This window comes from Myotis brandtii, unplaced genomic scaffold (assembly GCF_000412655.1).
Source record: "Myotis brandtii unplaced genomic scaffold, ASM41265v1 scaffold2664, whole genome shotgun sequence".
Classification (NCBI taxonomy): Eukaryota; Metazoa; Chordata; class Mammalia; order Chiroptera; family Vespertilionidae; genus Myotis; species Myotis brandtii.
In genome coordinates, this window is record NW_005360137.1 from 46,500 (window position 1) to 72,458 (window position 25,959).

At 40.4% G+C, this 25,959-nt stretch overlaps 1 protein-coding gene and 1 pseudogene across 2 annotated transcripts in view; both read right to left on the reverse strand.

Annotated features, from left to right (window-relative positions):
* NPHP1 (nephronophthisis 1 (juvenile)) overlaps positions 1–25,959 on the reverse strand; it is a 103,823-nt gene that overhangs the window by 44,844 nt on the left and 33,020 nt on the right. For both annotated transcript variants that reach the window (XM_014541309.1, XM_014541308.1), the window contains 7 exons: positions 22,727–22,828; positions 19,447–19,547; positions 18,843–18,885; positions 17,887–17,983; positions 16,276–16,370; positions 14,235–14,363; positions 4,135–4,209 (listed from right to left, as the gene is read on the reverse strand). In XM_014541309.1, the coding sequence (XP_014396795.1) occupies positions 4,135–4,209; positions 14,235–14,363; positions 16,276–16,370; positions 17,887–17,983; positions 18,843–18,885; positions 19,447–19,547; positions 22,727–22,828 (642 nt within the window). The remainder of the gene's footprint in view (positions 1–4,134; positions 4,210–14,234; positions 14,364–16,275; positions 16,371–17,886; positions 17,984–18,842; positions 18,886–19,446; positions 19,548–22,726; positions 22,829–25,959) is intronic.
* Positions 2–666, reverse strand: LOC102244725 (annotated as a pseudogene).

The window sequence follows — 25,959 nt, forward strand, 5'->3', positions numbered from 1 at the left end:
CCGTCTTTGCAAGAGAGCAGGCTTTCTCCGGGGAGTTCAGAATCTCATAATAGAACACAGAGAAGTTAAGGGCCAGACCCAATCTGATAGGATGTGTTGGTTGCATTTCCTTTTTGCTGATTTCAAAAGCTTCTTGGTATGCTTGTTGTGACTGGTCCACAATCCCTTTCTTGTCATCCCCAGCAGCAACCTCGGCCAAGTAACGGTAGTAGTCGCCTTTCATTTTCAAATAGAAGACTTTGCTCTCTGCTTGTGAAGCATTGGGGATCAAGAACTTTTCCAAGAGAGACAGTACATCATTGCAGATATCTCTTAGCTCGGTCTCAATTTTTTCTCTGTATTCTCGAGCCATCTGCTGTTTTTTCTCAGCACCTTCTGTCTTTTGCTCAATACTTGAGACGACCCTCCAAGATGACCTACGGGCTCCTACAACATTTTTATAAGCAACTGAGAGAAGATTCCTCTCCTCATTGGATAATTCAGCTCCTTGCTCAGTTACAGACTTCATGCAGGCTGCCATGTCATCATATCGCTCAGCCTGCTCGGCCAGTTTGGCCTTCTGCACCAGCTCATTTTTATCCATGACTGGATGTTCTGTGGCCGGAATGGGTGGCGGCGGGCGGACGGGCGGGCGGACGGGGACTCAGCAGTCTCTCATTTTTATTCTTTATGCCAGTGCTCCTCTCTCTATTTCTTCTTTTTCTTACAGCAGCCCGTTTAATGTTTCTTGCAATGCTGGTCTGGGGTTAATATACTCCTTTAGACTTTTTTTGTCTGGGAATCCATTTCACCTTCAATTTTGAATGATGGCCTTGCTGGAGAGAGTAATCTTGGTTTCAGAGCCTTGCTTTACATTACTTTGAATACTTCATGCCATTCCCTTCTGGCCTGTAGTGTTTCTGTTGAGAAATCAGTTGACAGCCTTATGGGAACTCCCTTGTAAGTAACTTACTGTCGCTCTTGCTGCCCTTAAGAATATCTGTTTTTAACATTTGCCATTTTAATTATGATGTGGATCTTTGTGTTCCTCTTTACTGGGACTCTCTGTGCTTCCTGAACTTGAGTGACTCTTTCCTTTACCAGGTTAGGAAAGTTTTCTGTCATTATTTCTTCAAACAGGTTCTAGCCCTTGCTCATTTTCTTCTCCCTCTCACACCAGTATAATATGGATGTTGTTCTGTTTCATGTTGTCCCAAAAATCCCATAAACCATCCCCATGTTTCTTAACTATTTTTCTTTTTACTTCTCTGATTGGTTTTTTCTACCTTGTTTTCTAATTTGCTGATTCAATCCTCTGCTTCCTCTAACCACTCTTAATGTGTGGTTAATTCTTTATTCTTAATTAATTCTTAATTAAGAATAATTCTTGATTCTTTATTTCAGCTACTAGAGGCCTGGTGCATGGATTCATGCACCGGTGGGGTCCCTCAGCCTGGCCTGCACCCTCTTGCAATCCGGGGTCCCTCGGGGGATGTTGGATAGCCAGTTTTGGCCTGATCACTGCAGACCTGATCCAGACAGGAGGGAACCCGATCCCCGCAGGCCCGATCCAGACAGGAGAGAGCCCAATCCTGTGCATTAAGCGTCTTCTCCTGGTGGTCAGTGTGCATCATAGCGACTGGTCATTCGGTCATTCAGTCGCTTTGGCTTTTATATATATAGATGTTAGTCTTCATTTCCGATTTGTTGTTTTTCATCATTTCTATATCTTTTTCATGCTGTTGAGCATTCTAAAAACTATTACTTTATACTCTGTTTCCAATAAATTGCTTTTCCTCCATTTCATTTAGCTCTTTTTCTGAAGATTCCGCCTGTTCTTTCATTTGGGCCTATTTCTTTGTTTTCCCATTTGTGCTGTTTCTTTGTGTTTATTTCTGTGTGTTGGATAAGGCTGCTATCCTCCCAGTCTTGGGGCAGTGGCCTTCTTGTGGGACCCAGTAGTGCAATCTCCTTTATCTTCTGTGCTGGGTGCTCTAGGAATGTCCCTTGTGTGGGTTATGTGGGCCCTACTGTTGTATTTGGGTCTTCATTGCTGTTGTCTCATTCATGGGAGGGTTCAGCACTCAGGCTTGCTGACTGGGAGGCTCAACCCCAACCATGTCATGCCACCCAGGAATGACACATCATGGGGGCAGATTCAACAGCATTGGAGCAAAATCCAACAAGCTCCACAAGTAACAGATCCAAAGTTTTTTTTCTTTTGTTCTTATCTTTTTTCTTTCATATCTTTTATTTATTTATTTATTTCCTTTCATTCTGTTTCTTTTTTTCTATTTCTCTTTCCTTTTTTTAGTTTTTATTTTTAATTTATTTTTTTCTTTTCTCTTCTTTTCTCCTGTTTTTCTTTTCCTATTCTAGATTTATTTTATTCATTATTATTACTGCTTAAAAATTAGTATTATTTCATTAATTTTTTCTTTTTTTATTCTTATTCTATTTCTTTTCCATCTTTCATATTCTCTTTTTTCAGTTCTTTGTTTGTTTGTTTGTTTCCTCTAATTCTTTTGCTCTTGTGTCTTTTAGTATGGTTTTTTTTAGTCTTTTGTTGTTGAGTTTCATGTTGTTTCAGGTTTGGTCTTGTTTTGCTCTGTCAAAACCATTGTGAGTCACTGTTCCTGCCTGGCCCTGGGCAACCTGACTGAACCATGCCAGGGCAGAGCCACAAGTAGTCCAGGGGGTAGGGCCTCCATAGGACAGAGGCTAGGTCTGCCTCAGGTCTTGTACCTTGAATATGTCTATTGTGAGCTGCTCTCACTTCCCCCACTGAACTGGGCTGTGTAGGGGTATCTAGGTTCTGGTTAGGATGGTTTAAACAGATTTGTGTTGGGGGTGGTATCTATACCTTGTAAGAGGCGGTGGCAGGCACTTCCTCTCCTTCAAATGCTTCAGCTCTGCCTGGTTCACTGGCATCCCCTTTCTGCCACCCCAAGCAAAAGGCATTTAAAAAAAAATAAAAATCATCCCCACTACACATGCCAATCTTTCAGCAGGGCCTCCGCCCAGGCTCAGACCTGGCCAAATATCCAAGTCCCTTATGCTGCCAGACCCAGTCACATGGACACAGATATCCAGCCCAGAGCCATTCCCTCTGGTCTCAGGCTATAGCAGGGTGGGGCAGAACCAGCCATTGCCCTGGTGGGAGAAGGGGCACCTGTCCTACACTCGAGGTAGACAGGACTGATCCTCTTCCATGGGATCAGAGAAAAGGAAAAAATAAAATAAATAAAAACTAAAAAAAAAAGGAAAGAAAAAAGTAGAATGAAAGGGAAGAAAGAAACAAACGTTATGAAAGAAAAAAGATAAGAAAGAAAAGAAAAGAAACTTTGGATCTGCTACTTGTGGAGCTCGTTGGATTTTGTTCCAATGCTGTCCAGCTCTCCACCTGAACTCCACAAAAAGTTCTTCCACAGAATACAGGGTCCCTCAGATTCACTTCTGGGTGTACTGGTCAGACCCTTCTGCCAGCCCCAAATTCCAATGCACGGCTCCTCCCATAGACTCAGATTGAGGTGAACTTCCCAGGCTGGTGTTGTGACAAAGCAATCACTCTTTGCATGTGGTGGTGTGGTCTGAGACTCTCAAGTGGACCGATACACCACTGCCCAATGATACCAGAGGACGGGGGCTAGACTGCCACACCTTCCCTCTGGCTTCCCAGCCACGCAGCTCACCCTCTCCTTATCTCTTCCTGTCCCCTCTCCACACTCCCCACTCATAATAATTCAGATCAGCTACATTTCAACTGGCTTTTCAAGTTGAATGCTCTGCAATTTAGCCACAAGCCCAATCTGGTGCTGGAAGCAAGTGGACAGAGCTTCCTGCTAGTCTGCAGCCATCTTGGAATCTTCCTCCAGCGAGCATTTTTCAGAATTGAACCCTAAAATCCACTGAATGAGATGATTCAAGGAATTATAACTTTGCTGAGTCAGAAACATGAGTAATTTTTGTCGAAGTCCTCAAAGAACATTAAATAATCTAAAGATTTAAATATGATCCCATATAGTCTGTGCTAAACATTATAGTATATCATTTCAGAAATACACTTTGACAGCCTCACCTTAGAAATTAATTGCATGACACTTCACAGGTAAAAGAAATTTATCTTTCATTCCATTCACTCAGTAGATGACTCACCTGGGGAGAAAAGGTCCATGTTCTGGGCTTTTTAGGCTGCCATGTGGCTCTGACTGTATGAATATTGCTCAGAACCTGAAATGAGATTTTCCCATTAGAAATCATGTAGAAAGCTCTCTGAAACACCACTACTTCCACACCCTAAACAGTTAACAGTGTCTAAATTGCGTGGAGCAGAGGAAGAAGGGATCTTTCACTTTTTACGTTGTGCAATTCTGTCATTTCTGATTTTTTAACATCAAGTACATATATAATTTTTTAAATGATTAACAAAAAACAAGTGTTAAAGCACTTTTTAAAACAGAGAAGGACTAATAAAATGAATTCAGACTCATATCTTTGCATTAGTGATAAATTATATTAAGTGAAATACTTAATATCTGAGATAGAAAAGTAAGTTTCAGGTACAAAATGACCTTTTAAGAAACGTGACCCATAAGAGCATTTCATGTGTAGTCCGTCACCCTGCCCCTGAGACAGACAAGGCTAACAGCTCAGATATATGGTTCCATCTTCTTCAAGATCTCAAGGCCCATAAATTATATTCTTTCTGCAATTTAATCTCATAAAATGCTACTGAAGAAGTCAGTCACACAATATACATAAAACAACGAAACATAAGAGGAGCCAAAACTATAAAGAAAAGTTCAAATTCTGTAAAGTTACAGTCAAAATTGACATCTTCCAAAGAACAGGTAACAATTTTTATCTTCAATAAAAAATATTTTAGTATAGCAGTTCTAAAACTAATCTTTAAAAGTAATTATAAATTATCCCAAACATGTCATCTGAGGTCAAATTCAATTCACTGCCCTCTAAGTCCCTACTGTAGGCAGTTAGCAGTATCTTACAGGCGTGCAGGAGGCAGCCAATCAATGATTCTCTCTCATCATTGATGTTTCTATCTCTCTCTCCCTTTTCCTCTCCCTCTCTAAAATCAATAAAAATATATTCTTTTAAATTCCTGGAAACAAATGAAAATAAACACATGACAACCCAAAATCTATGGGACACAGCAAAAACAATCTTGAGAGGAAAGTTCATAGCACTACAGGCCTATCTCAAAAAAAACAAGAAAAATTAATAATAAACTATTTAACCCTACAACTTAAAGAATTAGAAAGAGAACAACGAGAAAAGCCCAGAGTAAGCAGAAGGAAGGAAATAATAAAGATTAGAGCAGAAATAAATGGCATAGAGACTAAAAAAGAAAATATAAAATACCAATGAAACCAAGAGGTGGTTCTTTGAAAAGATAAACAAGATTGATGAACCTTTAGCCAGATACATCAAGAAATAAAGAGAGAGCCCTGACTGGTTTGGCTCAGTGGATAGAGCGTCGGCCTGCGGACTAAAGGGTCCCAGGTTCGATTCCGGTCAAGGGCATGTACCATGGTTGCAGGCACATCTCCAGTACAGGGTGTGCAGGAGGCAGCTGATTGATGTTTCTCTCTCATCGATGTTTCTAACTCTCTATCCCTCTCCCTTCCTCTCTGTAAAAAATCAATAAAATATATATTTTTTTAAAAAGAAATAAAGAGAGAGAAAAAAGAAAGAAAGAAAGAAAGAAAGAAAGAAAGAAAGAAAGAAAGAAAGAAAGAAAACCCAAAGAAATAAAATCAGAACCAAATGAGGTGAAGGAACAACTTACACCACAGAAAGACAAAGGATTGTAAAAAAAAAAAAAAAATACTACGAACAACTATATGCCAACAAGCTGGACCATGTGGATGAAATGGACACATTCCTAGAAATATACAATCTTCCAAAACTGAATCAGGAAGAATCAGAAAACCTAAATGGGCCAATAACAACTGATAAAACTGAAGTAGTAATCAAAACACTCCCAGCAAACAAAAGCCCTGGTCTGGATGGCTTCACAAGGGAGTTTAACCAAACATTCAAAGAATAAGTAATACCTAGCCTCCTCAAACTACTCCAAAAAATCCAAGAGGAAGGAACACTTCCAAAATCTTTTTAAGAGGCTAGCATTATCCTATTCCAAACCAGATAAAGACACTACAAAGAGAAATACAGGCCAATATCCCTGATGGACATGGATGCTAAAATCCTCAAAAAAGTATTAGCAAATCAGCCCTAGCTGGTTTGGCTCAGTCGGCCTGCGGACTGAAGGGTCCCAGGTTGATTCCGGTCAAGGGCAGATGCCTAGGTTGCAGGCTCAATCCCGAGTAGGCAGCAGTGCAGGAGGCAGCCAATCAATGATTCTCCCTCATTATTGATGTTTCTATCCCTCTCTCCCCCTCCATTCCTCTCTGAAAATCAATAAATATATATTATTTTAAAAATTATTAGCAAGTCAGATCCAGCAATACATTAAAAAGATCATACTCCATGACCAAGTGGGATTTATTCCAGGGATGCAAGACTGGTATAATATTTGCAAATCAATAAATGTGATATATCGCATAAACAAACTGAAAGACAAAAATCACATGATCATATCAATAGACAGAAAAGGCATTTGACAAAATCCAATGCCCATTTTTGATAAAAATTCTCAGCAAAGTGGGAATAGAGGGATCATACCTCAACATAATAAAGGCCAGATATGACAAACTTACAGCCAACATCATACTCAATAGGCAAAAAATAAAACCATTTCCCCTAAAACAGGAACAAGACATGGGTGTTCACTTTCACTACTCTTATTCAACATAGTACTGGAAGTCCTAACCACAGTGATCAGACAAGAAGAAAACATAAAAGGCACCCAAATTGGAAAGGAAGAAGTGAAACTGTCATTATTCAGAGATGACATGATATTCACAGATACATAAAAAACCCTAAAGACTCCACCAAAAAACTACTAGATTTAATTAATGAATTTGGCAATGTAGCAGGATACAAAATTAACACCCAGAAATAGATGGAAGTTTTATACACCAATAATGAACGCTCAGAAAGAGAAACTAAAAAAACAAGCCCACTTACCATTGCAACAAAAAAATTAAGATACTTAGGAATAAACTTAACCAAGAAGGTAAGAGACCTGTACTCTGAAAACTATAGGACATTGAAAAAAGAGATAGAGGAAGATATTCCGTGTTCATGGATTGGTAGAATCAACATCACTAACAAAGCAATCTATAGATTCAATGCAACCCCTATTAATATCAACAGCCTATTTCACAGATCTAGAGCAAACACTTCAAAAGTTTATATGGAACCAAAAAAAAAAAAAAAACAACCCCGAATAGCTGCAGCAATCTTGAGAAAGAAGTACAAAGTTGGAGGGATCACAACACCAGATTTCAAGTTATACTACAAAGCCACCGTAATCAAAACAATCTGGTACGGGCACAAGAACAGGCATATAGGTCAATGGAACAGATCAGAGAACCCAGAAATCGACCCAAGCCATTATGCTCAATTAATATTTGACAAAGGAGGCAAGAGCACACAATGGAGTCAAGACAGTCTCTTCAATAAATGGTGTTGGGAAAATTGGACAGGTACATGCAAAAAAATGAAACTAGACCACCAACTTAAACCATACACAAGAATAAACTCAAAATGTATAAAAGACATAAATGTAAGTTGTAAAACATAAAAATCCTAGAAGAAACCATAGGCAGCAAAGTCTCAGACATCTCTCGAAGCAACTATGTTTACGGACACATCTTCTAGGACAAAGAAAACTAAGGAGAAAATAAACAAATGGGACTACATCAAAATAAAAAGCTTCTGCACAGCAAAAGAAACCACTAACAAAATGAAAAGGGAGCCCACTGTACAGGAGAACATATTTGGCAATGATACATCTGATAAAGGTTAATATCCAAAATATATAAGGAACTCATACAACTTAACAGAAGGAAAACAAAAAATCCAATTAAAAAATGGACAAAGGACCTAAATAGACACTTCTCCAAAGTAGATATACAGATGGGCAAGAGACATATGAAAAAATGTTCAAAGTCACTGATCATCAGAGATGCAAATTAAAACGACAATGAGGTATCACCTCACACCCTGTCAAAATGCTATCATCAACAAATCAACAAATGACAATTGCTGGCGAGAATGTAGAGAAAAGGGAACCCTCATGCACTGCTGGTAGGAATGCAGACTAGTGCAGCCATTATGGAAAACAGTTTCCTCCAAAAATTAAGTATGGAACTGCCATTTGACCCAGTGATCCCACTTCTAGGGATATATGCTAAGAATCTCGAAACACCAATCAGAAAGAAAACATGCACTCCTATGTTCATAACAGTGTTATTTACAATAGCTATGATCTAGAAACAGCCCAAGTGGCCATCAGTAAATGAGTGGATAAAAAAGCTGTGGTACATGTATACCATGGAATACCATGCAGCAGTAAAAAAGAAGGATCTATTACCCTTTGAGACATCATGGAGGGACCTGGAGATGATTATGTTAAGCAAAATAAGCCAGTCAGAGAAAGACAAATATCACATGATCTCACTTAAGTGTGGAATCTAATGAACACAATAAACTCATTAATAAAATAGAACAGAGGCATGGAAATTGGTTCTCAGATGAATCTCAGAGGAAGGGGCCTGGGGAGGAAAAGCTTAACCAAAGAACATATATGTGTATATACATTGCCCATGAACACAGACAATCGGGTGGTGAAGGCCTGGGGCGGGGCGGGAACTGGGTGATGGTGGGCAAGGAGGTTAAAAAGGGGGAGGGACATTTGTAATACTCTCAAGAATAAAGTTTTTTTTAAGAAAAAAATAGATATCACAGAGGCCAGAAGAAAGTGACACAATATTTGTGAAGTGTCAAGGAAAAGAATCACCAACTCAGAATTCCATCTCCACTGAAAATATCCTTCAGGAATGAGGGGGAAATGGAGACATTCTCAGATAAAGAAAAACTAAGAGTCACCGTCCTATCTGAAAAGATGGTTTAAAGAAAGTTCTCTAAACAGGAAGGATTAAATAAAAGAAGGAAATTTCTGAACATCAGGAAGGAAGGAAGAACAATGGGAAGAGTAAAAAGGTGAGTACAACAGATATTCTCTTGAGGTTTCTAAATTATGCTTGATCTTTGAAGCAAAAATTATAATACTGTGCAATGTGGTTCTCAGTGTATGTATGGAAGGGAAATATTTAAGATGATTATATTATAAAGGAAAGAGGGTAACGACAATCAAAGGGAGGTGAGGTTTCTACCCGTGACTCAAACTGGAGTGATGACATTAGCAGACTGTGGTGAGTTATGTGCCTATAACGAACACCCAGAGCAAGCAGTAAAATGCTGTACAGAGATCTTCTCCATAGCACTGCAGGTGATTCAGAGGGTCTGTGAGAGTTGTATGTTCAAGTAACACACTAAGGTTGGAAAAAAACACAGTGAATGAAAAAGAGAGGAAATAAAGAGAAAACCCCCAGCAGACTACGATTTCCGACTCCTCTCCAGTAGCTGCCTGCTTTCAGATGCTTTTCAGTACCTTCAGACAGCTGCTTTTTGTACATCGCCCAGAATTTACAGTTGTCACCACTGGGCAAGTTGTTCCTAAAGGAGCTTACTCAACCAGTATTAGAAGCAAGCAGTGTCTCATCAATCAGTTTTACAAGCATGCTTTTTATTTGGAACGAGGCTTAGATTTATTAAAGAAGCACTCAAGTCAATAGCATCAGTATTTGTTCTATAACTTCTCAAGTTGGAAAGTTGACATAAATAGGTTTCAAAAATTCTATTATTTTATGTAAAATTACTTTTATTATTCAGAATAAAATTTCAATCTTTGTGTTATGTTCTCATATAACAGGCAATTCATCTTTTCTTGGCCACTGACGACACCTGCTGGCTCATGTGTGGCAGTGGCTGGTGTTGTGCAGAGTGTGGAAGTGAGAGGGGGGCCCTGTAACACAAATTCATTTCCTCCCAGTTCAGATGAACGGACAACACTTTTCTTGAGTCATGAGTTAGATGTCTACCAGGGTAAGCAAAGCAAACCCACACCCCTTCAGAGCTGATCTGCTTTCAGTGTCCTCACCAAACTGTACATCAGCACCATGGACAGAGACCACGCTCCCTCACCAGCCACATCCAAACCATCACCAAATCCTGTTGTTTTTACCTCTCTCATTGCTACCTCCACCTCCCTAACCTAAGTCACCACCATCGTCTCTCACATGCCTACTATGTCCGATGTGTTTATGCTAACTCATTACATAACCCTCACACTGACCCTAATAGGTATGAACCAGATGAGAGGGAGAACAAGGTCAAGTTCTCTGGTCAGCGTTCCATACTCAGCAGCTGGTGGAGCCAGGGTTGATCCTGGCAGGCTGCCTCCAGTTTTGTTTTCCTGAAAGCCATACTTGCTGACCACTCACCACCACTCTGTCATAGTCCCCAAATAGTCTACTCATGTCCCTTCTGTTCCCTCTAATCCATCTTCAGAGAGGAGCCAGACATCTGCCCAAAACATATATCAAAATCGTGTCACTTCCCCCAGTAATTCTCCTGCTTTTAGCATAAAGACAAAAATCTTACACCATGGCCTACAATGTCCTGACATCTCCCATTTTAAACCAATCTGTACTTCCCCTCGCTCTCTTCACTCAGCCACACCGACCCACTTCCCAAGTCCTTTCCCACATAACCTTTGCTTGCACTGCTCACCTGCACTGCTCCTTCAAACAGATACACAGTTCTCTTTTTGCACCTTGTTATGGCCTGTTCACCCGACAGATCTCAACTCAAGCATCACGTCCTCAGGAGAGTCAGACTACCCATCTCTAACGTAAGCATGCAGCGCTATCAAATTCCCTGAAAGCACAGCTTTAGCCAGCATCCCACACTTTATATGCTGCATTTTCATGTTTTGTTCAGTTCAAAATATTTTCTAATTTCCCTTGAAATTTCCTTTTAACCCTTTGATTATTTAGAAATCCATTTCCAAATATATAGAATTTTCCATTTATCTTTCTGTTACTGATTTCTAATTCAATTACATGGGATCAAAAACCACACCATCGGCCCAGCAGGTATGGTTCAATGGTTGAACATCAACCCATGAATACCAGGAGGTCATGGTTTGATTCCCAGGCTGCAGACTTGATCCCCAATAGGAGGCATGCAGGAGGCAGCCAATCAATGATTCTTTCTCATCATTGAAGTCTCTATCCCTTTCTCTCCCTTCCTCTCTCTGAAATCAATAAGAACATATTAAAAAATACATTGTATTATTTCAATCCTTTTATTTTGTTCAGAAGCATCTACCTTGCTGAACGTTCCATATGCACCTAAGAGAATGTCTATTTTGGAGTGAAGTGTGCAAATGTCAGTTAGATCCAGTTTGTCGGTGGTGTTATTGGGTTCTTTCCTATCCTTACTAATTTTCTATCTGCCTGTTGCATAGATTTCATATATATATATATTTCAGAGGGGAAGGGAGCGAGAGATAGAAACATCAATGACCTGCCTCCTGTACACCCCACACTGGGGATCGAGCCCACAACCCAGGCATGTGCCCTTGACCAGAATCGAACCTGGGACCCTTCAGTCCACAGGCTGACCACAGGGCCAAACCAGCTTGGGCTGCATAGATTTCTGAGAGAAGAAGTGGTGGAGTTTCCAACTGTAACTGTGGCTTTGCCTGTTTCTCCTTTCAGCTCTATCAGTTTTCACTTTGTGCATTGTGAAGCTCTGATGTTAGGTGAACACTTTGGGGACTGTTACATCTTCTTGGTGAACTGTCCCTATCATGCAGTGTACCTCTCTATTCCCGGTAACCGTCTTGTTCTAAAGTCCACTTTATCTGATATTAATATATTTTAAGTGCTACATTTTTTTCCACCCTTATTACATTTAAGGTAGGTTTCTTATATGTAGGCTATGGTTAGATCGCTCTCATTGTGGTTTTAACTTGCATTTCCCCAATATTTTCTTATATGTTGAATATACCTTTATATGCCTCTTAGTTTTTCATATATTTTCTTTTTTTAAGTGGTTTTTGTCCATTTAGAAAACTGAGTTATATTTTTGTTTCTTGGACATCCTTGACTTGTTCATGATCTTAGGGGACAAGTGTTCAACATTCCATCATTAAGGATGATGATGCTAGCTTTAGTTTTCTAGTTGCCCTTTACCAATTTGAGGGCATTCTCTTTTGTTCCTAGTGTGTTGGGATTTTTTTTTAATCATGAATGGGTTTTGAAATTGGTCAAATAGTTTTTCTACATCTATAGTTCTTTAGTTCTTTAGTTCTGCTAATATGGAAAATTACAATGATCTGAATTTAAATGTCAAATGTTGGTTACACAGGTGCATAATTTGAATTCCTGAAATTCAAGTTCAATATTCCCCAATGTGCTAATATTTTGTTTAGGATTTTAGATTTTATATTCTTGAGGGACACTACTCTTGTAATTTTTTTCTTGTAATGTCTTATAGTATTTTGGCATCACATTTTTCCTGGCCCTACAAAATGAGTGGGGAGATTTCCTTTTCACCTCTCATAGAAGAATTTGTCTACTATTGGAATTATTTCTTCCTTAAATGTTTGGAGGAATTCACCAGTGAAGCCATCTAAGCCTAGGGTTTTCTTTGTTGGAAGATTTTTAATTACAGTTTCAATTTTTTTAACAAAGGTTATTTAAATGTTCTATTTTTTTCTTATGTCAGTTTCAGTAAATTGTGGTTTTTCAGGGAATTGATGTATATAAATTATCAAATTTATTGGCATAAAAATGTTTATAATATCCCCTTACTATCCTTTTAATGTCTGGGGATCTGTTATGAGGTGCCATTTTCATGTCAAATATTGATCATTTGTTTTCTTTCTCCCTTTTTAAACTTTCTTAATCAGTCTTACTAGTTAGGCATCTCTCAATTTTACTAACCTTTTCAAAGAATAAACTTTTGCCTTTTCTGATTTTCTCTTTTATTCATCTGTTTTCTGTTTCATTAATTACTATTCTTACCTTTATTATTTCCTCCACTCTGCTTTCTTCTGGTTTAACTCACTCTTCCTTTTCTAGCCTCTTGAGTTAGTTTAGATCACCAATTTCAAATCTTTCTTCTTGTCTAGTAGTATATCAATCAAAGCTATACATTTCCAGCCCAGCCGGTGTGGCTCAGTGGTTGAGCGTCAACCTCTGAACCAATTCACGGTTGGATTCCTGGTCAGGGCACATGCCCAGTTGCAGGCTCAATCCTCAGTAGGGGGCATGCAGGAAGCAGCTGATCAATGATTCTCTCTCATCATTGATGTTTCTATCTCTTTCTACTTCGTCCCTTCCTCTCTAAAACCAATAAAAAAAATATTTTTTAAAAGCTATACACATCCACCTGAGCATCATTTAAAGATATTGTCTCACAAACAAATCAATTTTTTTAATCCTCACCTGAGAATATGTTTTTATTAATTTTAGAGAGAGGAAGGGAGAGATAGAGAAACTTCGATGTGGGAGAGAAACATCAATCAGTTACCTCCCATACACAGCCCAACCAGGGATCGAACCCACAACCTAGGTATGTGCCTTGACCAGGAAACAAACCTGCAACCTTTTGGTGTATGGGACAGCGCTCCAACCAACTGAGCCACCCAGCCAGGGCCAAATCAATTACTTTTTTAGGAGTCATTCAAATTCTTTGTTTGGTACTGGATAAAAAATATTCTCCTAGGAATCAGGGAGGAGTCAAGTGGAAAAGAACACAAGGAAGCTCCATAAGGGGAGGTAATGCTCCACTTCCTGACGGGGGTGAGGGTTATACAGGAATGTGCGTTTGACAGAAATGCAACTCTGTGCGCCTAAGTGTTGAGCTATACAATACTAGAAGGCAAGCATCAGTACCTTTTTGTAGGTGAAAAATCTATGGCTCAGAGGCTTTAACTGCGACGATTAGCCAACATCACACATCTGGCCACTCAAAGAGCCAGAGTGAAGCCCATGTCATCAAAACCCATGTAGTTGCACTCTACCACATATTACTTTATATGTATGTACACATGCCCATACATACACATACACATGCACATATAAAGAAACAGAGACACCGAGACAGACAGACTCCCGCCAGGACGTGTTTAACGTGTTGACTAACAAAATGTTTTCCATCCTGACGTGAACCCCTGTGCTCCGCAGTAAGCTCACCTTATTGCCATCAAACAGACAGAGGCGCACGTGTCTGCTGAGGAGCTGGATGCTCACTCCCGGAACAGGAATCATTTTACAGCTCCAGAGGGTCAGGATCAAGGAAACACGACTTGCTCTTGACCTAATCTAAAAGAAAAATTAGTTATGAAAAAGGTTTACTTTTGTGACTAAGACAAATTCATTTCCAAAGCATCTTTTATAAATATGTAAGAAAATATACATAAGAATAATGTACAAATAACAAAAGGAAGAATTTTACAAACAAATATGCACCCACAAGAAAACTGTCAATAGTATGATTAATTTAAGTCAAAATTTTAGGTACATTTTTATGACGATTTATATTTGAAATATTTGCACTTTGGTGGAAATGTATAAAACTGTGATGGGAGGAACTGCCGTACAATCAGGTAAGATGTATGCGCTTATTCACACAGTCGCTTCTCCACAATGGGGGTGAGGGCAGACGGTCACAGCATGTGTAGCTTCCAGCCAGCTCCTCCTTGGTTTAATTCTAAGCACTTAGCTTCATTGTTCCTTGGCTTCTTAAACAGATGTTTTGACAGAGAGAAGTCACTGACCATGGGATATGACTGCTTGGTTCACCTTCACAGGTACAGTTCAGAATGTCCATAAACAAATTTCATCTGGTTTCTAATTTAAGAACATCTTCCATTCTTAACTTTCTACCTTATGATCATGGTCCTTCCATTTAAAATACTTATATCATTGATAAAATAAGGCAACATCTAAAAGCCTCACCTTTTCATTTTAAGAAATGAGAGCGGGGTGTAAAATTCATAAAATGAAATGCCATTTATCCCAGTATTTCAGTACTAGTACACTAAACACACCAAATACGACATCTTTGTTGACTTGCAATAAGAGGTATTTAATACAAAGAAGGTTCCAGGCAATACTCTGGTTGAGAGGAAAAGCAGCACTAAAATTCTGCACTACTCCTCTCCACAACACCTGACCACAGTAAGTCTGTTCACCTCTTGAGGCCCTGGGGCAGGAAGGGGAAAAAGTGGAAGGTAAACAGGAAGGGGAGTGATGCACTCCAACATGGTGTAGATCTGCTAAAGAGTTGGAGAGTACAATGAAATGAAGAGTGTTTCCTACTTCAACTGGGGATACAGGAATCCTTTACTCTAAGGAATCCCAAAAAAAGTATAATCAGAAAGTACTCATTCTTACTTAACTAACATAATATTAATAATAATAATTGCTGAGGCTGACCAGCAGACCCTGAGCGACGGATAAATGATTACTCTTACACACGTTTCTGTGAAAGAGAGGGCTAAGGGATTGCTTGGCTATAGGAACCCAACAGCCCCATTCACCTGCCTCCTTAGGCTTTTATTGTAGCAACAGCTTGAACTAAAATTAACTTCTAGATACTATCAGCAGGGTAAGGAGCCTTGAGAAGACACATGCATCTGCAGTATCCTTCAAGCAAGGACGTCTGAAGACTAAACATAAAGATTTCAGTACACACTGGGGCCTCAGACTTGTTTGCAAAAGTCAAGGCAGGGGCTGCCACCTTCGGCAAGGTCCCTTAGAGGCCCCCGAGCTTTCAGAGAGTCCTCCTTACAGACTTTCCAACCAAGTCCAGTGCTTCCCCACAAATGATGATGATGATGATGATGATGGTGATACTGCCTAACATTTCCTGAGTTATCATCATGAGCCAGGCACTATTCTCTGCCCTTCACACACATAATTCTCGCAATAACCCTATGTGGCAAGTATTGCTATTATTCCCTTTTTATAGATGAGAAATTGAGGCAGAGAATGACTGAGATAGGTACTGTTTCCTTTGTAACAATGGGAGAAGAGAGCTGTGGAGAAGAGAAACAAAATAAATCACAAACCCAAGTTGTGTCTTAGTTATGAAACTCACTGAGTATTTCAAAATCACAGAACAGAAACAATTTCTTTGTTTTTCATAATGCATTAATCAATTTACATGTTGTTGGTATACTTGCAACCAGGACACAATCTGGAAAAGTTGTAACTTAGTAGCTACACTTACAGTGCCTGTCTTAGCATCCCACAGGAGATCCCTGAAGGCCAGCTGTGAAGGAGTGAGCTCTGGCTGTAAGAAGTAACTTGCTCGAAATTGATTCCCTGAAAAAATAATGTTTTATTTATTTCCTTACAAAGAAAGGAACTAAATTCAAAGCCGAAAGTCCATTACTCTATGCTATAAACTTAAGAAACAGACATCCAAAAGGCCAGCTGCTTCTTGTGAATGGGCTTCCTCAGACAGAGGCACCAACCGGGATTTACAGACAAACAACAGAGGAAACACAAAAATAGAAACACATAAGAGCTGATCACCAAGCAGCTTCAAGAAATATCTGAAAGCCTCTAAGGCCAATAACATGGCCCATGATGAAAATGATCCATTCAAATATTTTTGTAAGATTCAAGAAATCTGTAAATATTTTTTTGGAAATTTAGAAAAATATATAATCATTACTGTTACTTCTTAACACAAAACCATTTTGATACTGTTCTCCCAAATATTAGTCATGAAGAACACTTATTACAAAATCATGTATTCATTGGAGAAATCATCTTTGACTTCCTACTCTGTGCCAGGTGCTATGCGAGGACCTGGAAATCCAAATGAGAACAGAGAAATGTGGCCCTGCCCTCATGCATTGACAGTTGAGTGGGGAAAACCATTTAAAAATTAAGTAGATTCCAAGCCAGCGTGACTCTGGTTGAGTGTTGACCTATGAACCCGAAGGTCGTGTTTTGATTGCTGGTCAGGGCACATGCCCGGGTTGTGGGCTCAATCCCCAGTAGAGGGCATGCAGGAAGCAGCCGATCAATGATTCTCTCTCATCATTGATGTTCCTATCTTTCTCTCCCTTTCCTTCCTCTCTGAAACCAATAAAAATATTTTTTTAAAAATAAAATAAAATGTTCTTATGGACAAAAGTACAGGGAAATCCAAGCACAAGTAAGACAACAGAAAAGACGAATGGAGGAAACTCTTTGGAAAAGTTTTGCTGTGAAGAAAAGCAGAGAAAGGGAGGCTTGGCCTGGAAAGGGACAAGACTGGAGAGGCTGGTTCTCAGAGGCGCGAGGCACTAGGCTTGCCAGTGTTACTGATGAGGGAAGAAGTGGTGGGCCAGCTGAAGATACAGGGAGGGGCTGACAATTAAGAGCCATGTTTCTGGAATAAAGGGAAGAGACTGGAGCCCAGAGTATAGAAAGACAGGCTGGCCTCTGATTGCATAAGGCAGTGATGGCGAACCTTTTGAGCTCGGCGTGTCAGCATTTTGAAAAACCCTAACTTAACTCTGGTGCCGCGTCACATATAGAAATTTTTTTATATTTGCAAAAAATAGTAAAACAAAGATTTATATTTTTGATAATTATTTTATATATTTAAATGCCATTTAACAAAGAAAAATCAACCAAAAAAATGAGTTCGCGTGTCATAGGTTCGCCATCACTGGCATAAGGGGTCCTTCCTCCACTGTCACGGGAAAGATGAGGAAAAGATGAGCGAGCACCAATGAGATGTGAGGTTCACCATCTTTTTAAGCAACTTGTTTGGGCTAAAACAAGGAAGTTAGACATAAAGCTTAACTAAGGTCTGTGGCACTGAGAGACCCCGGACTGTTACCTTCCTCCAGCAGCTGGAAGAGCGTGGACGGCCTGAACCCAGCAGGAATGGCTCCCATCGTGGTCAGCACATCAACAGTGTTTATCTGCTGAAGATGCTAAAAACAATTGATTCACTGTTTTCATTCACGTTTCCCTCACTCTACAGTATTGTTGTTATCATTATAGCAACTGCAGCCCAGAAAGGAAAGCTCAGTGTACAGATGTTAGTGAACAAACACAGCAATTTACCCTAAATTCCTGCGAGGAGCCTTCACTGAATCCTGGCATCTCCCAAGGACCTAAGCCTCAGGTTGTGCCCAGTAGGCTGAGCCCTGTGCTCCTGCACATACATCCCTCATCAAAACGTCCCCCTCCTGTCCCACCCCACAGTGTACTGCCATTAACAGATGAGCTAATATCATTAACTCATATGCACTGACAATGGCTATATATGTGTGTGTGTGTGTGTGTGTGTGTGTGTGTGTGTGTGTGTACACCACACACACACACTCACAAGCATGTCCATGTAAGACCCAGGGTAAAAAGTCAGAAAGAATAAATCCTAAACTGTTAATGGTGGTTATTTATGGGGGGAGTGAATTTTCATTTTGCTATGTAATTTTTTAAGTGATAAGATTATGAATAATTTCTTACTTTTGGAGGTTTCTGGAATTTTTCCTATTAACTAAAATTTAACAGCAGTCTTTACCTAAATGATAGAAAATGCAGGCAGAAGCAGTGAGAGAGGCTACCGAGCCCTCAAATCTACTCCTCCTACCGAAGAGACCTGATGGGAAATGGGGCTTGGCGCGCAGGCTCGCTAACCAGAAGCGCGTGTTTCTGCTCTGTCCAGGCCTGCACCCTGTCTCACATCCAACGCTCTCTTCCAAAGCCCCACCCTGTTTTGCATCTGAACTCTAGCAGGACTGGTAGGTAACAGAGTGAGACATCATTGACAAGACAGGAGGTACCAACCTCTGAGAGAGCTTTCTGGACAGCACTCCAGTGAGAATCAGTTCTGGAAGACAAAACAGCAACATGAATGCACAGACAGGTCACGCTTATTCACTTGGTTAGGAAACTTCATTAATCAAAGAACAAAGTACATAACTATCAGTAAGTCCTTTTATTCCTTTTCCAAAACTGTGAGAGAAAAGGTTTTTGGGTGTGTTTGTTTGTTTTTTAGGGAGAGGAAAGAGAGAGGGAGAAAGGGAGAGAGAAATATCAACTTGTTGTTCCACTTATTTATGCATTCATTGGTTGCTTCTTGTATGTGCCCTACCAGGGACTGAACCCACAACCTTGGCCTATCGGACGATGCTGTAAGCAACTGAGCTACCCAGCCAGGGCTGTCAGTAAGTTCTGAAAACCTAACAGTATCCAGATGAAACCAAGAAAGAATAATCACAAAATTAAAGTAGCAATGATCTTTAAGCAAACAGTAATATGAAAAGCACTGTTCACAAACTGCAAGTTGCTCTCACCAAAAAAATCTTGAATTATTTACAATGATAAAAATAAACAAAGTTTCCCAAACCTTTCATCTATTTTACTTTGATATCCCCTCAGGCCTTGGTACCTGTGCTCAACTTGTGCTCCCTCTGCTCTCTCTTCCGCCACCTCCACATCGCCTTCACTGCCTTCTTCACCTGACTCGTGGCCTTCTTCTTTATGATGGGGCTGAAAAATGAGGGAAATATAAGGCACTTTTCCTTACCTAATGCAAAAATCAACCAATAAAATGACTTTCAAAGAGACTTGAGTGTAGATGGGAATTTACATGAGGGGCATATAAAAAAGTCAGTGGTACGAAGATTTCAACATGTAGTTGGTCATTTTACTATTTGGAAAATTACAAGGATAGAGGTAGAGAGAAAGTTTAATCAAAATACATTCCAGATAGAATTTATTCAAATGAAAAAAAAAGGAAGTAAAGGTACAAACAAAAGAACTCGAACAGCATGAGAAGAAAATAATCCTGAGATGGGGAAGCCATTTCCAATTACGATGCCCAAACCAGAAATCATACATGAAAAGAAACACTGACAGACTTAGCTACACAAAAAATAAACATGGTTGAAAGTCAACAAAGAAAACATCTGTCACAAATTTTCAAGAGTTAATATACTTATTATTAAAATATTACAAAAATGCCAATAAATCAATAAGAGTTTTAAAAACCCCTTATAAAAATGGTCAAAAGAACTGAAAAGGCAATTTACAAAGAAGAAACAGAAATGGTCATAAAGAATGTGACATGAAGCTCAGGTCCATGAATGCAAATGAAAACAATCACAAGCCCGGCCGGTGTGGCTCTGTGGTTGAGCATCTACCTATGAACCAGGAAGTTACAATTCCATTACCAGTCAGGGCACATGCCCGGGTTGCAGGCAATACCCAGTAGGGGGCATGCAGGAGGCAGCCGATCAATGATTCTCTCTTATCACTGATGTTTCTGTCTCTCCCTCCCTCTTCCTTCCTCTCTGAAATCAATAAAAATATATTTTAAAAAACAATCACAAGCCTTTTTTGCCATCACATTGGCAGGAAGACTGATGATGGCCATGACTGAAAATGTGTGGGGAAGCATGCTTTCTTGACACTGGGGAGGGGAACAGTTGGCCTAACTTTCTGAAAGACAAAACGGCAAATTCAGTCCAAATGTAAAGGTGCAAGCCCTCTGACCCAGCACTGAGCATCGGGGCTCTACCAGGGGGCAAGGGGGGAGTCTACAAACTCACCTGACAGACGGAGCGTCACAGAGGCTGCGGGGGTCTGCCGCTGAGCCTCCACCTCCTCCTTTCTGACAGAATACCTCCCTGCAGCAGGGAGCCGGCAAAGAGACTACGTTTCCAAGCCCTTCTTGCCATTAGACGTTGAAAAGAACTAATATAATTGGAAGTTTTTTGAGTAACATCCAGGAAACAGTCTTAAAAAGATGGAAGTTTGGGCGTTTTGACATCTTGTTCCCTTTCCTTCTCTTTTGCTGTTAGGAACTGTTAAAAGATCTAGCAGCCAACTTAAGCTACAGAGATACCCCTGAGAGAGCTGCCCCCACCTGCCCAGAGGGAAACATTCGATGGGCCTCAGCACCCTTTGACTGCTACCTCCACCTTCTGCCAAGCACGAGAGAAATCTGCTTCTACCTAATTTAAGCCACTATTTGGGGATCTCTTGTAACTCATAATGGAAGCTAACCATCGCTTCTTCACCACAACATTGATCGCTGTGATAGGCAGAAACAACCTGAATGTCCACCTGTGAAGCTGGAAGACTGTGCTGCCACCGAAAAGATGAGCCAGACCCATTGTGGGATAGGACAGCCACTCGCCTCCTGTGGCTGCTGCGGCTCCTCCAAAATGAGATGCGCTATTTAAGTGCAAAATACACACAGGAATTCGAACTCAGCATAAAAAATAATTTTTTACTATTGTCAGATGTTGAAATGGTAATATTTTTGATATGTTGAATAATATAAAATATATTATTAAAAATCATGTCACCTGTTTCTTTTTTACTTTTTTAAGTATGTGGTATAATGAAAAACACATATTTGGTCTTTATTCCCAGTTCTTGGCAAGAGTTCCTAAAACCCTTGGAATGTCTTGACTGACAGAAGTGTCCTGTTCTTCATAATTGTACTTGAGTCTATGCTAATGCGGTGATGGGAGGGGGTGCTGTTTGCCAGAGAAACAAACCCTGTGATTAGAGGACTGGAACTTTCACCGCACCATCCCCCATTCAGGAAGGGTAAAGGAGCTGGAGAGGGAATTCGATCCCCAACGGCCAAGGCTTTAATCTCATGTCCACATAATGAAACCTCTATAAACCCCTAAAGGACGGGGCTTAGGGAGCTTCCAGGCTGGTGACCACGTCCAAGTGCTGGGGAGAGCGGCACACAGAGGGGGCATGGAAGTCCCAGGTCTTACTCCCTCCGCCTCCCACACCCTGGGCACCTCTTCCTGAGTCAGGTCCTTCATAATAGCCTGACGAACACAAGTAAGGTGTTTTCCAGAGGTCTGTGAGTCCCTCTAGCAAATTCTCAAACCTGAGAAGGGCTGTGGGAACCCCTGAGTTTATAGCTGTCACTCAAATACAGGAGGCTCCCAGGACTTGAGACTGGCATCTGAAATCGAGCAATTTGTGGGCCGAACCCTTAACTTGTGGGGTCTGCTAAAGCCCTTAACTTGTGGGGTCTGCTAACTCCAGGAGTTAGTGTCAGAACTGAATTGAACTGTTGGACACCTGGTTGGTTTCAGACAATTGGTGTGGAAAACAACACATATTTGGTGTCAGAGAAAACCACATAGTTGGTTAGAAGTGGTGTCAGGGGGGAAAAAGACATCTCAGTGTGGTTACTAGAAAAATTTTAATTATATTTATAGTTTATATTAGGTTTCTATTAAACAGCACTGATCCCAACAGATTATCTATATGTATTGTCACAGAAAATGACCATGCTATTTCATGAAATATGGAAAACAATAGGTCACAAACATGAATGTAGAGTATGTTCATATCCTAGTTGGGATCATATATGCGTGGAAGTAAACACAAAGTTAACTGTGGTTTTGCTTTACAACAAATAATAAACACCTATTAATTTTTATGATCAGCACGAGCCCATACAGCATCTTTATTATGAGATGACATTGTAGGGCTCACCTGCATGAGAACACTCACAGGTCCCAGGACTGTTAACACACAGTATTTCTCCATGCTTTGTCCCTCAGAATTAAAGCAAATTCTATACTTCAAGTCATTTAATAGTCAGTTGATCCAAGAATACAGCTTAACTTTTATGAAAAGTGAAAAGGTGTTGAAGGAGGAAAAGGAAAGAATAAGCAACAAATACTAACCTCCAGGTAGGTTCTGGGAACGAGACCTTTGTTTCCTTTGGCATTTTTAGCCATCCACCAACCATCAGGGTGTTTTTCAATTATAAGGAGAATTTCCCCTTTCTTAAAGAAAAACAAAGTAAAATTTTTAAATTAAATTTTGCTCTTAAAATAAGAATTACTAACATTAAAACTTCTTTATAATGAAGGATAAAAATCATATGGTCATATCAATAGATGCAGGAAAAGCATGTGACAAAATCCAGCTCCCATTTATGATAAAAACTCTCAGCAAAGTGGGAACAGAGGGAGCATATCTCAACATAAGATCAGACACAGCAAACTCACAGCCAACATCATACTCAATGGGAAAAACTAAAAGCATTTCCCTTAAGATCAGGAACAAGACAGGGATGTGCACTTTTACCACTCTTATTCAACATAGTACTAGAAGTCCTAGCCACAGCAATCAGACCAGAAGAAATAAAAGGCATCCAAATTGTAAAGGAAAAAGGAAAACTGGCATTATTTGCAGATGACATGATATTGTATACAGAGAACCCTAAGATTCTATCATAAAACTACTAGAACTGATAAATTAATTCAGTAAAGTAGCAGGACACAAAATAAATATTCAGAAATCAGTTGTATTTTTATACACCAACTAGAGGCCCAGTGTACAAAAATCATGCACTGCGGGGGTCCCTGGCCTGTGCCCTCTTGCAGTCTGGGACCCCTTCCGGATGTCTGCCTGCTGGCTTAAGCCCGCTCCCTGTGGGAATTGGGCATAAGCCAGCAGTCAGACATCCCTCTCACAGTCCGGGATCCCTCACTCCTTACCACCCGCCTGCTCGCTGCTCCTTACTGCTCGCTCGCTGCTCCTTCCTTAGTGCTGCCATGGAGGTGGGAGAGGCTCCTGCCACCACTGCTGCACTCGCCTGTCTGAGCCCGGCTTCTGGCTAAGCAGCGCTGTGGGAGTGCACTGACCACCAGGGGGCAGCTCCTGCACTGAGCATCTGCCCCCTGGTGGTCATTCCACCGTTCGGTCGATTTGCATATTACCCTTTTATTATATAGGAGTAGAGACCCCGCTGGGCTTTTATATATATATATAGATAAGATAATGAACTATAAGAAAGGGCAACTAAGAAAATAATCCCATTTACAATTGCATCCAAAAAAATAACTAGAAATAGCCCTAGCTGGTTTGGCTCAGTGGGTAAAGCGTCGACCTGCAGACTGAAGGGTGCCAGGTTCGATTCCGATCAAGGGCACATGCCTGGGTTGTAGGCTTGATCCCCAGTGTGGGACGTGCAGAAGGCAGCCAATTAATGATTCTCTCTCATCATTGATGTTTCTATCTCTCTCTCTCCCTCTTCCTTCCTCTCTGAAATCAATAAAAATATGTAAAAAAATTAAAATAACTAGAAATAAACTTAACAAAGGAGGTAAAAGACCTGTACTCAGGAAATTATTAGAAACTGAAGAAGATACAAATAAATGGAAGCATATATTGTGCTCATGGATAGGAAGAATTAATATTGTTAAAATGTCCATACTACCCAAAGCAATCTGTAGGTTCAATGCAATCCCCATCAAAATACCAATGGTGTTTTCCACAGAACCAGAACAAATAATCCCAAAATTTATTTGGAACCACAAAAGACCCCAAATACCCACAGCAATCTCAAGGAGGGGGGCGGAAACAAAGTCAGAGATACCTGATATCAAACTATAATACAAGAAAGAACAAATTTTTTAAAAAAGAAAACACATTAAAAGAAACTATCCTACAAGGCTATATTAATAAAAATAACATGGGCCTGGCTGGCATGGCTCAGTGGTTGAGCATCAACCTAGGAACCAGGAGGTCACGGTCCAATTCCAGTCAGGGCATATGCCTGGGTTCCAGCTTGATCCCCAGTGTGGGGCAGGCAGGAAGCAGTCAATCAATGATTCTCTCTCATCATTGATGCATCTATCTCTCTCGTCCTCTCCCTTCCTCTCTGAAATCAATAAAAATATATTTTTTAAATAATAATAATAAGTACAAGAGAATATTTTTTTTTAAAAAAGACTTAAATGTTACACTCAAAACCATAAAAATTCTAGAAGAAAACATAGGCAGTAAAATCTTGGACATTTCTCAGAGTGATATTTTTTCTGATATATTGCCTCAAGCAATGAAAAAATAAATAAATAAATAAACAAACAAACAAATGGGACTACATCAAATTAAAAAGGTTTTGTGCAGAAAAGAAAACCATGCACAAAATGAAAAGACAACCCACTGGCCCTAACCGGTTTGACTCAGTGGATAGAGCGTCAGCCTTCAGACTGAAGGGTCCCAGGTTTGATTCCGGTCAAGGGCATGTACCTTGGTTGTGGGCACATCCCCAGTAGGGGGTGTGCAAGAGGCAGCTGATCGATGTTTCTCTCTCATTGATGTTTCTAACTCTCTATCCCTCTCCCTTCCTCTCTGTAAAAGATCAATAAAATATATTTAAAAAAAAAAAAGACAACCCACTGAAGGAGAACATATTTGCCCATACATCTGATAAGGGATTAATATCCAAAATTTATAAAGAACTTATGAAAATCAATACCAAAAAACAATCCAATTAAGAAATGGGCAGAAGGAGAAACCAAGATGGCGGCATAGGTAAACACCAGAAACTGCTGCCTCCCACAAAAAATTCAAAAATACAACTAAAAGACAAAATGGACATCATCCAGAACTACAGGAAGGCTGGCTGAGTGGAAATTCTACAACTAGAAGAGAAAAGCACACTGAGACTCAGAGAAGCTGCGGAGGTGGACGCAGCTGTCTTTTTGAATCGGGAGGGAGTCACAAGCCCCCGACTGCTCTGAACTCCAGTTCTGGGTGAGTCTCTGGGGACCCGGACTCGTGCGGGGAGAGACTGGACGGTCTGGCAGCGGGCAGAACTCGGAACTCAAGGGTGGCTTTCTCTCAGAGGTGCTTGCAGCAATTACCGGGACACTGAGACGCGGGGCCCCTTAGGGCAAGGCTGAGGATCAGCCATAGCTGCTTGCTCTGCCCTGTTGATCCCCTGAGACCCCACCCCACCAAGCTGCGGCAGAGGCTTTTGCATATGAAAGGCCTGGCCCTTTACAATCTGAAAATTACCTAACAAACTGCAGCTGGGCCAGACAGACCCAGAACTTCCAAGAGAAGGCCCAAGGCCCCACAGCAGCTTGCATTGCTTCACAGCTGGGCCTCATTTGGGCACCTC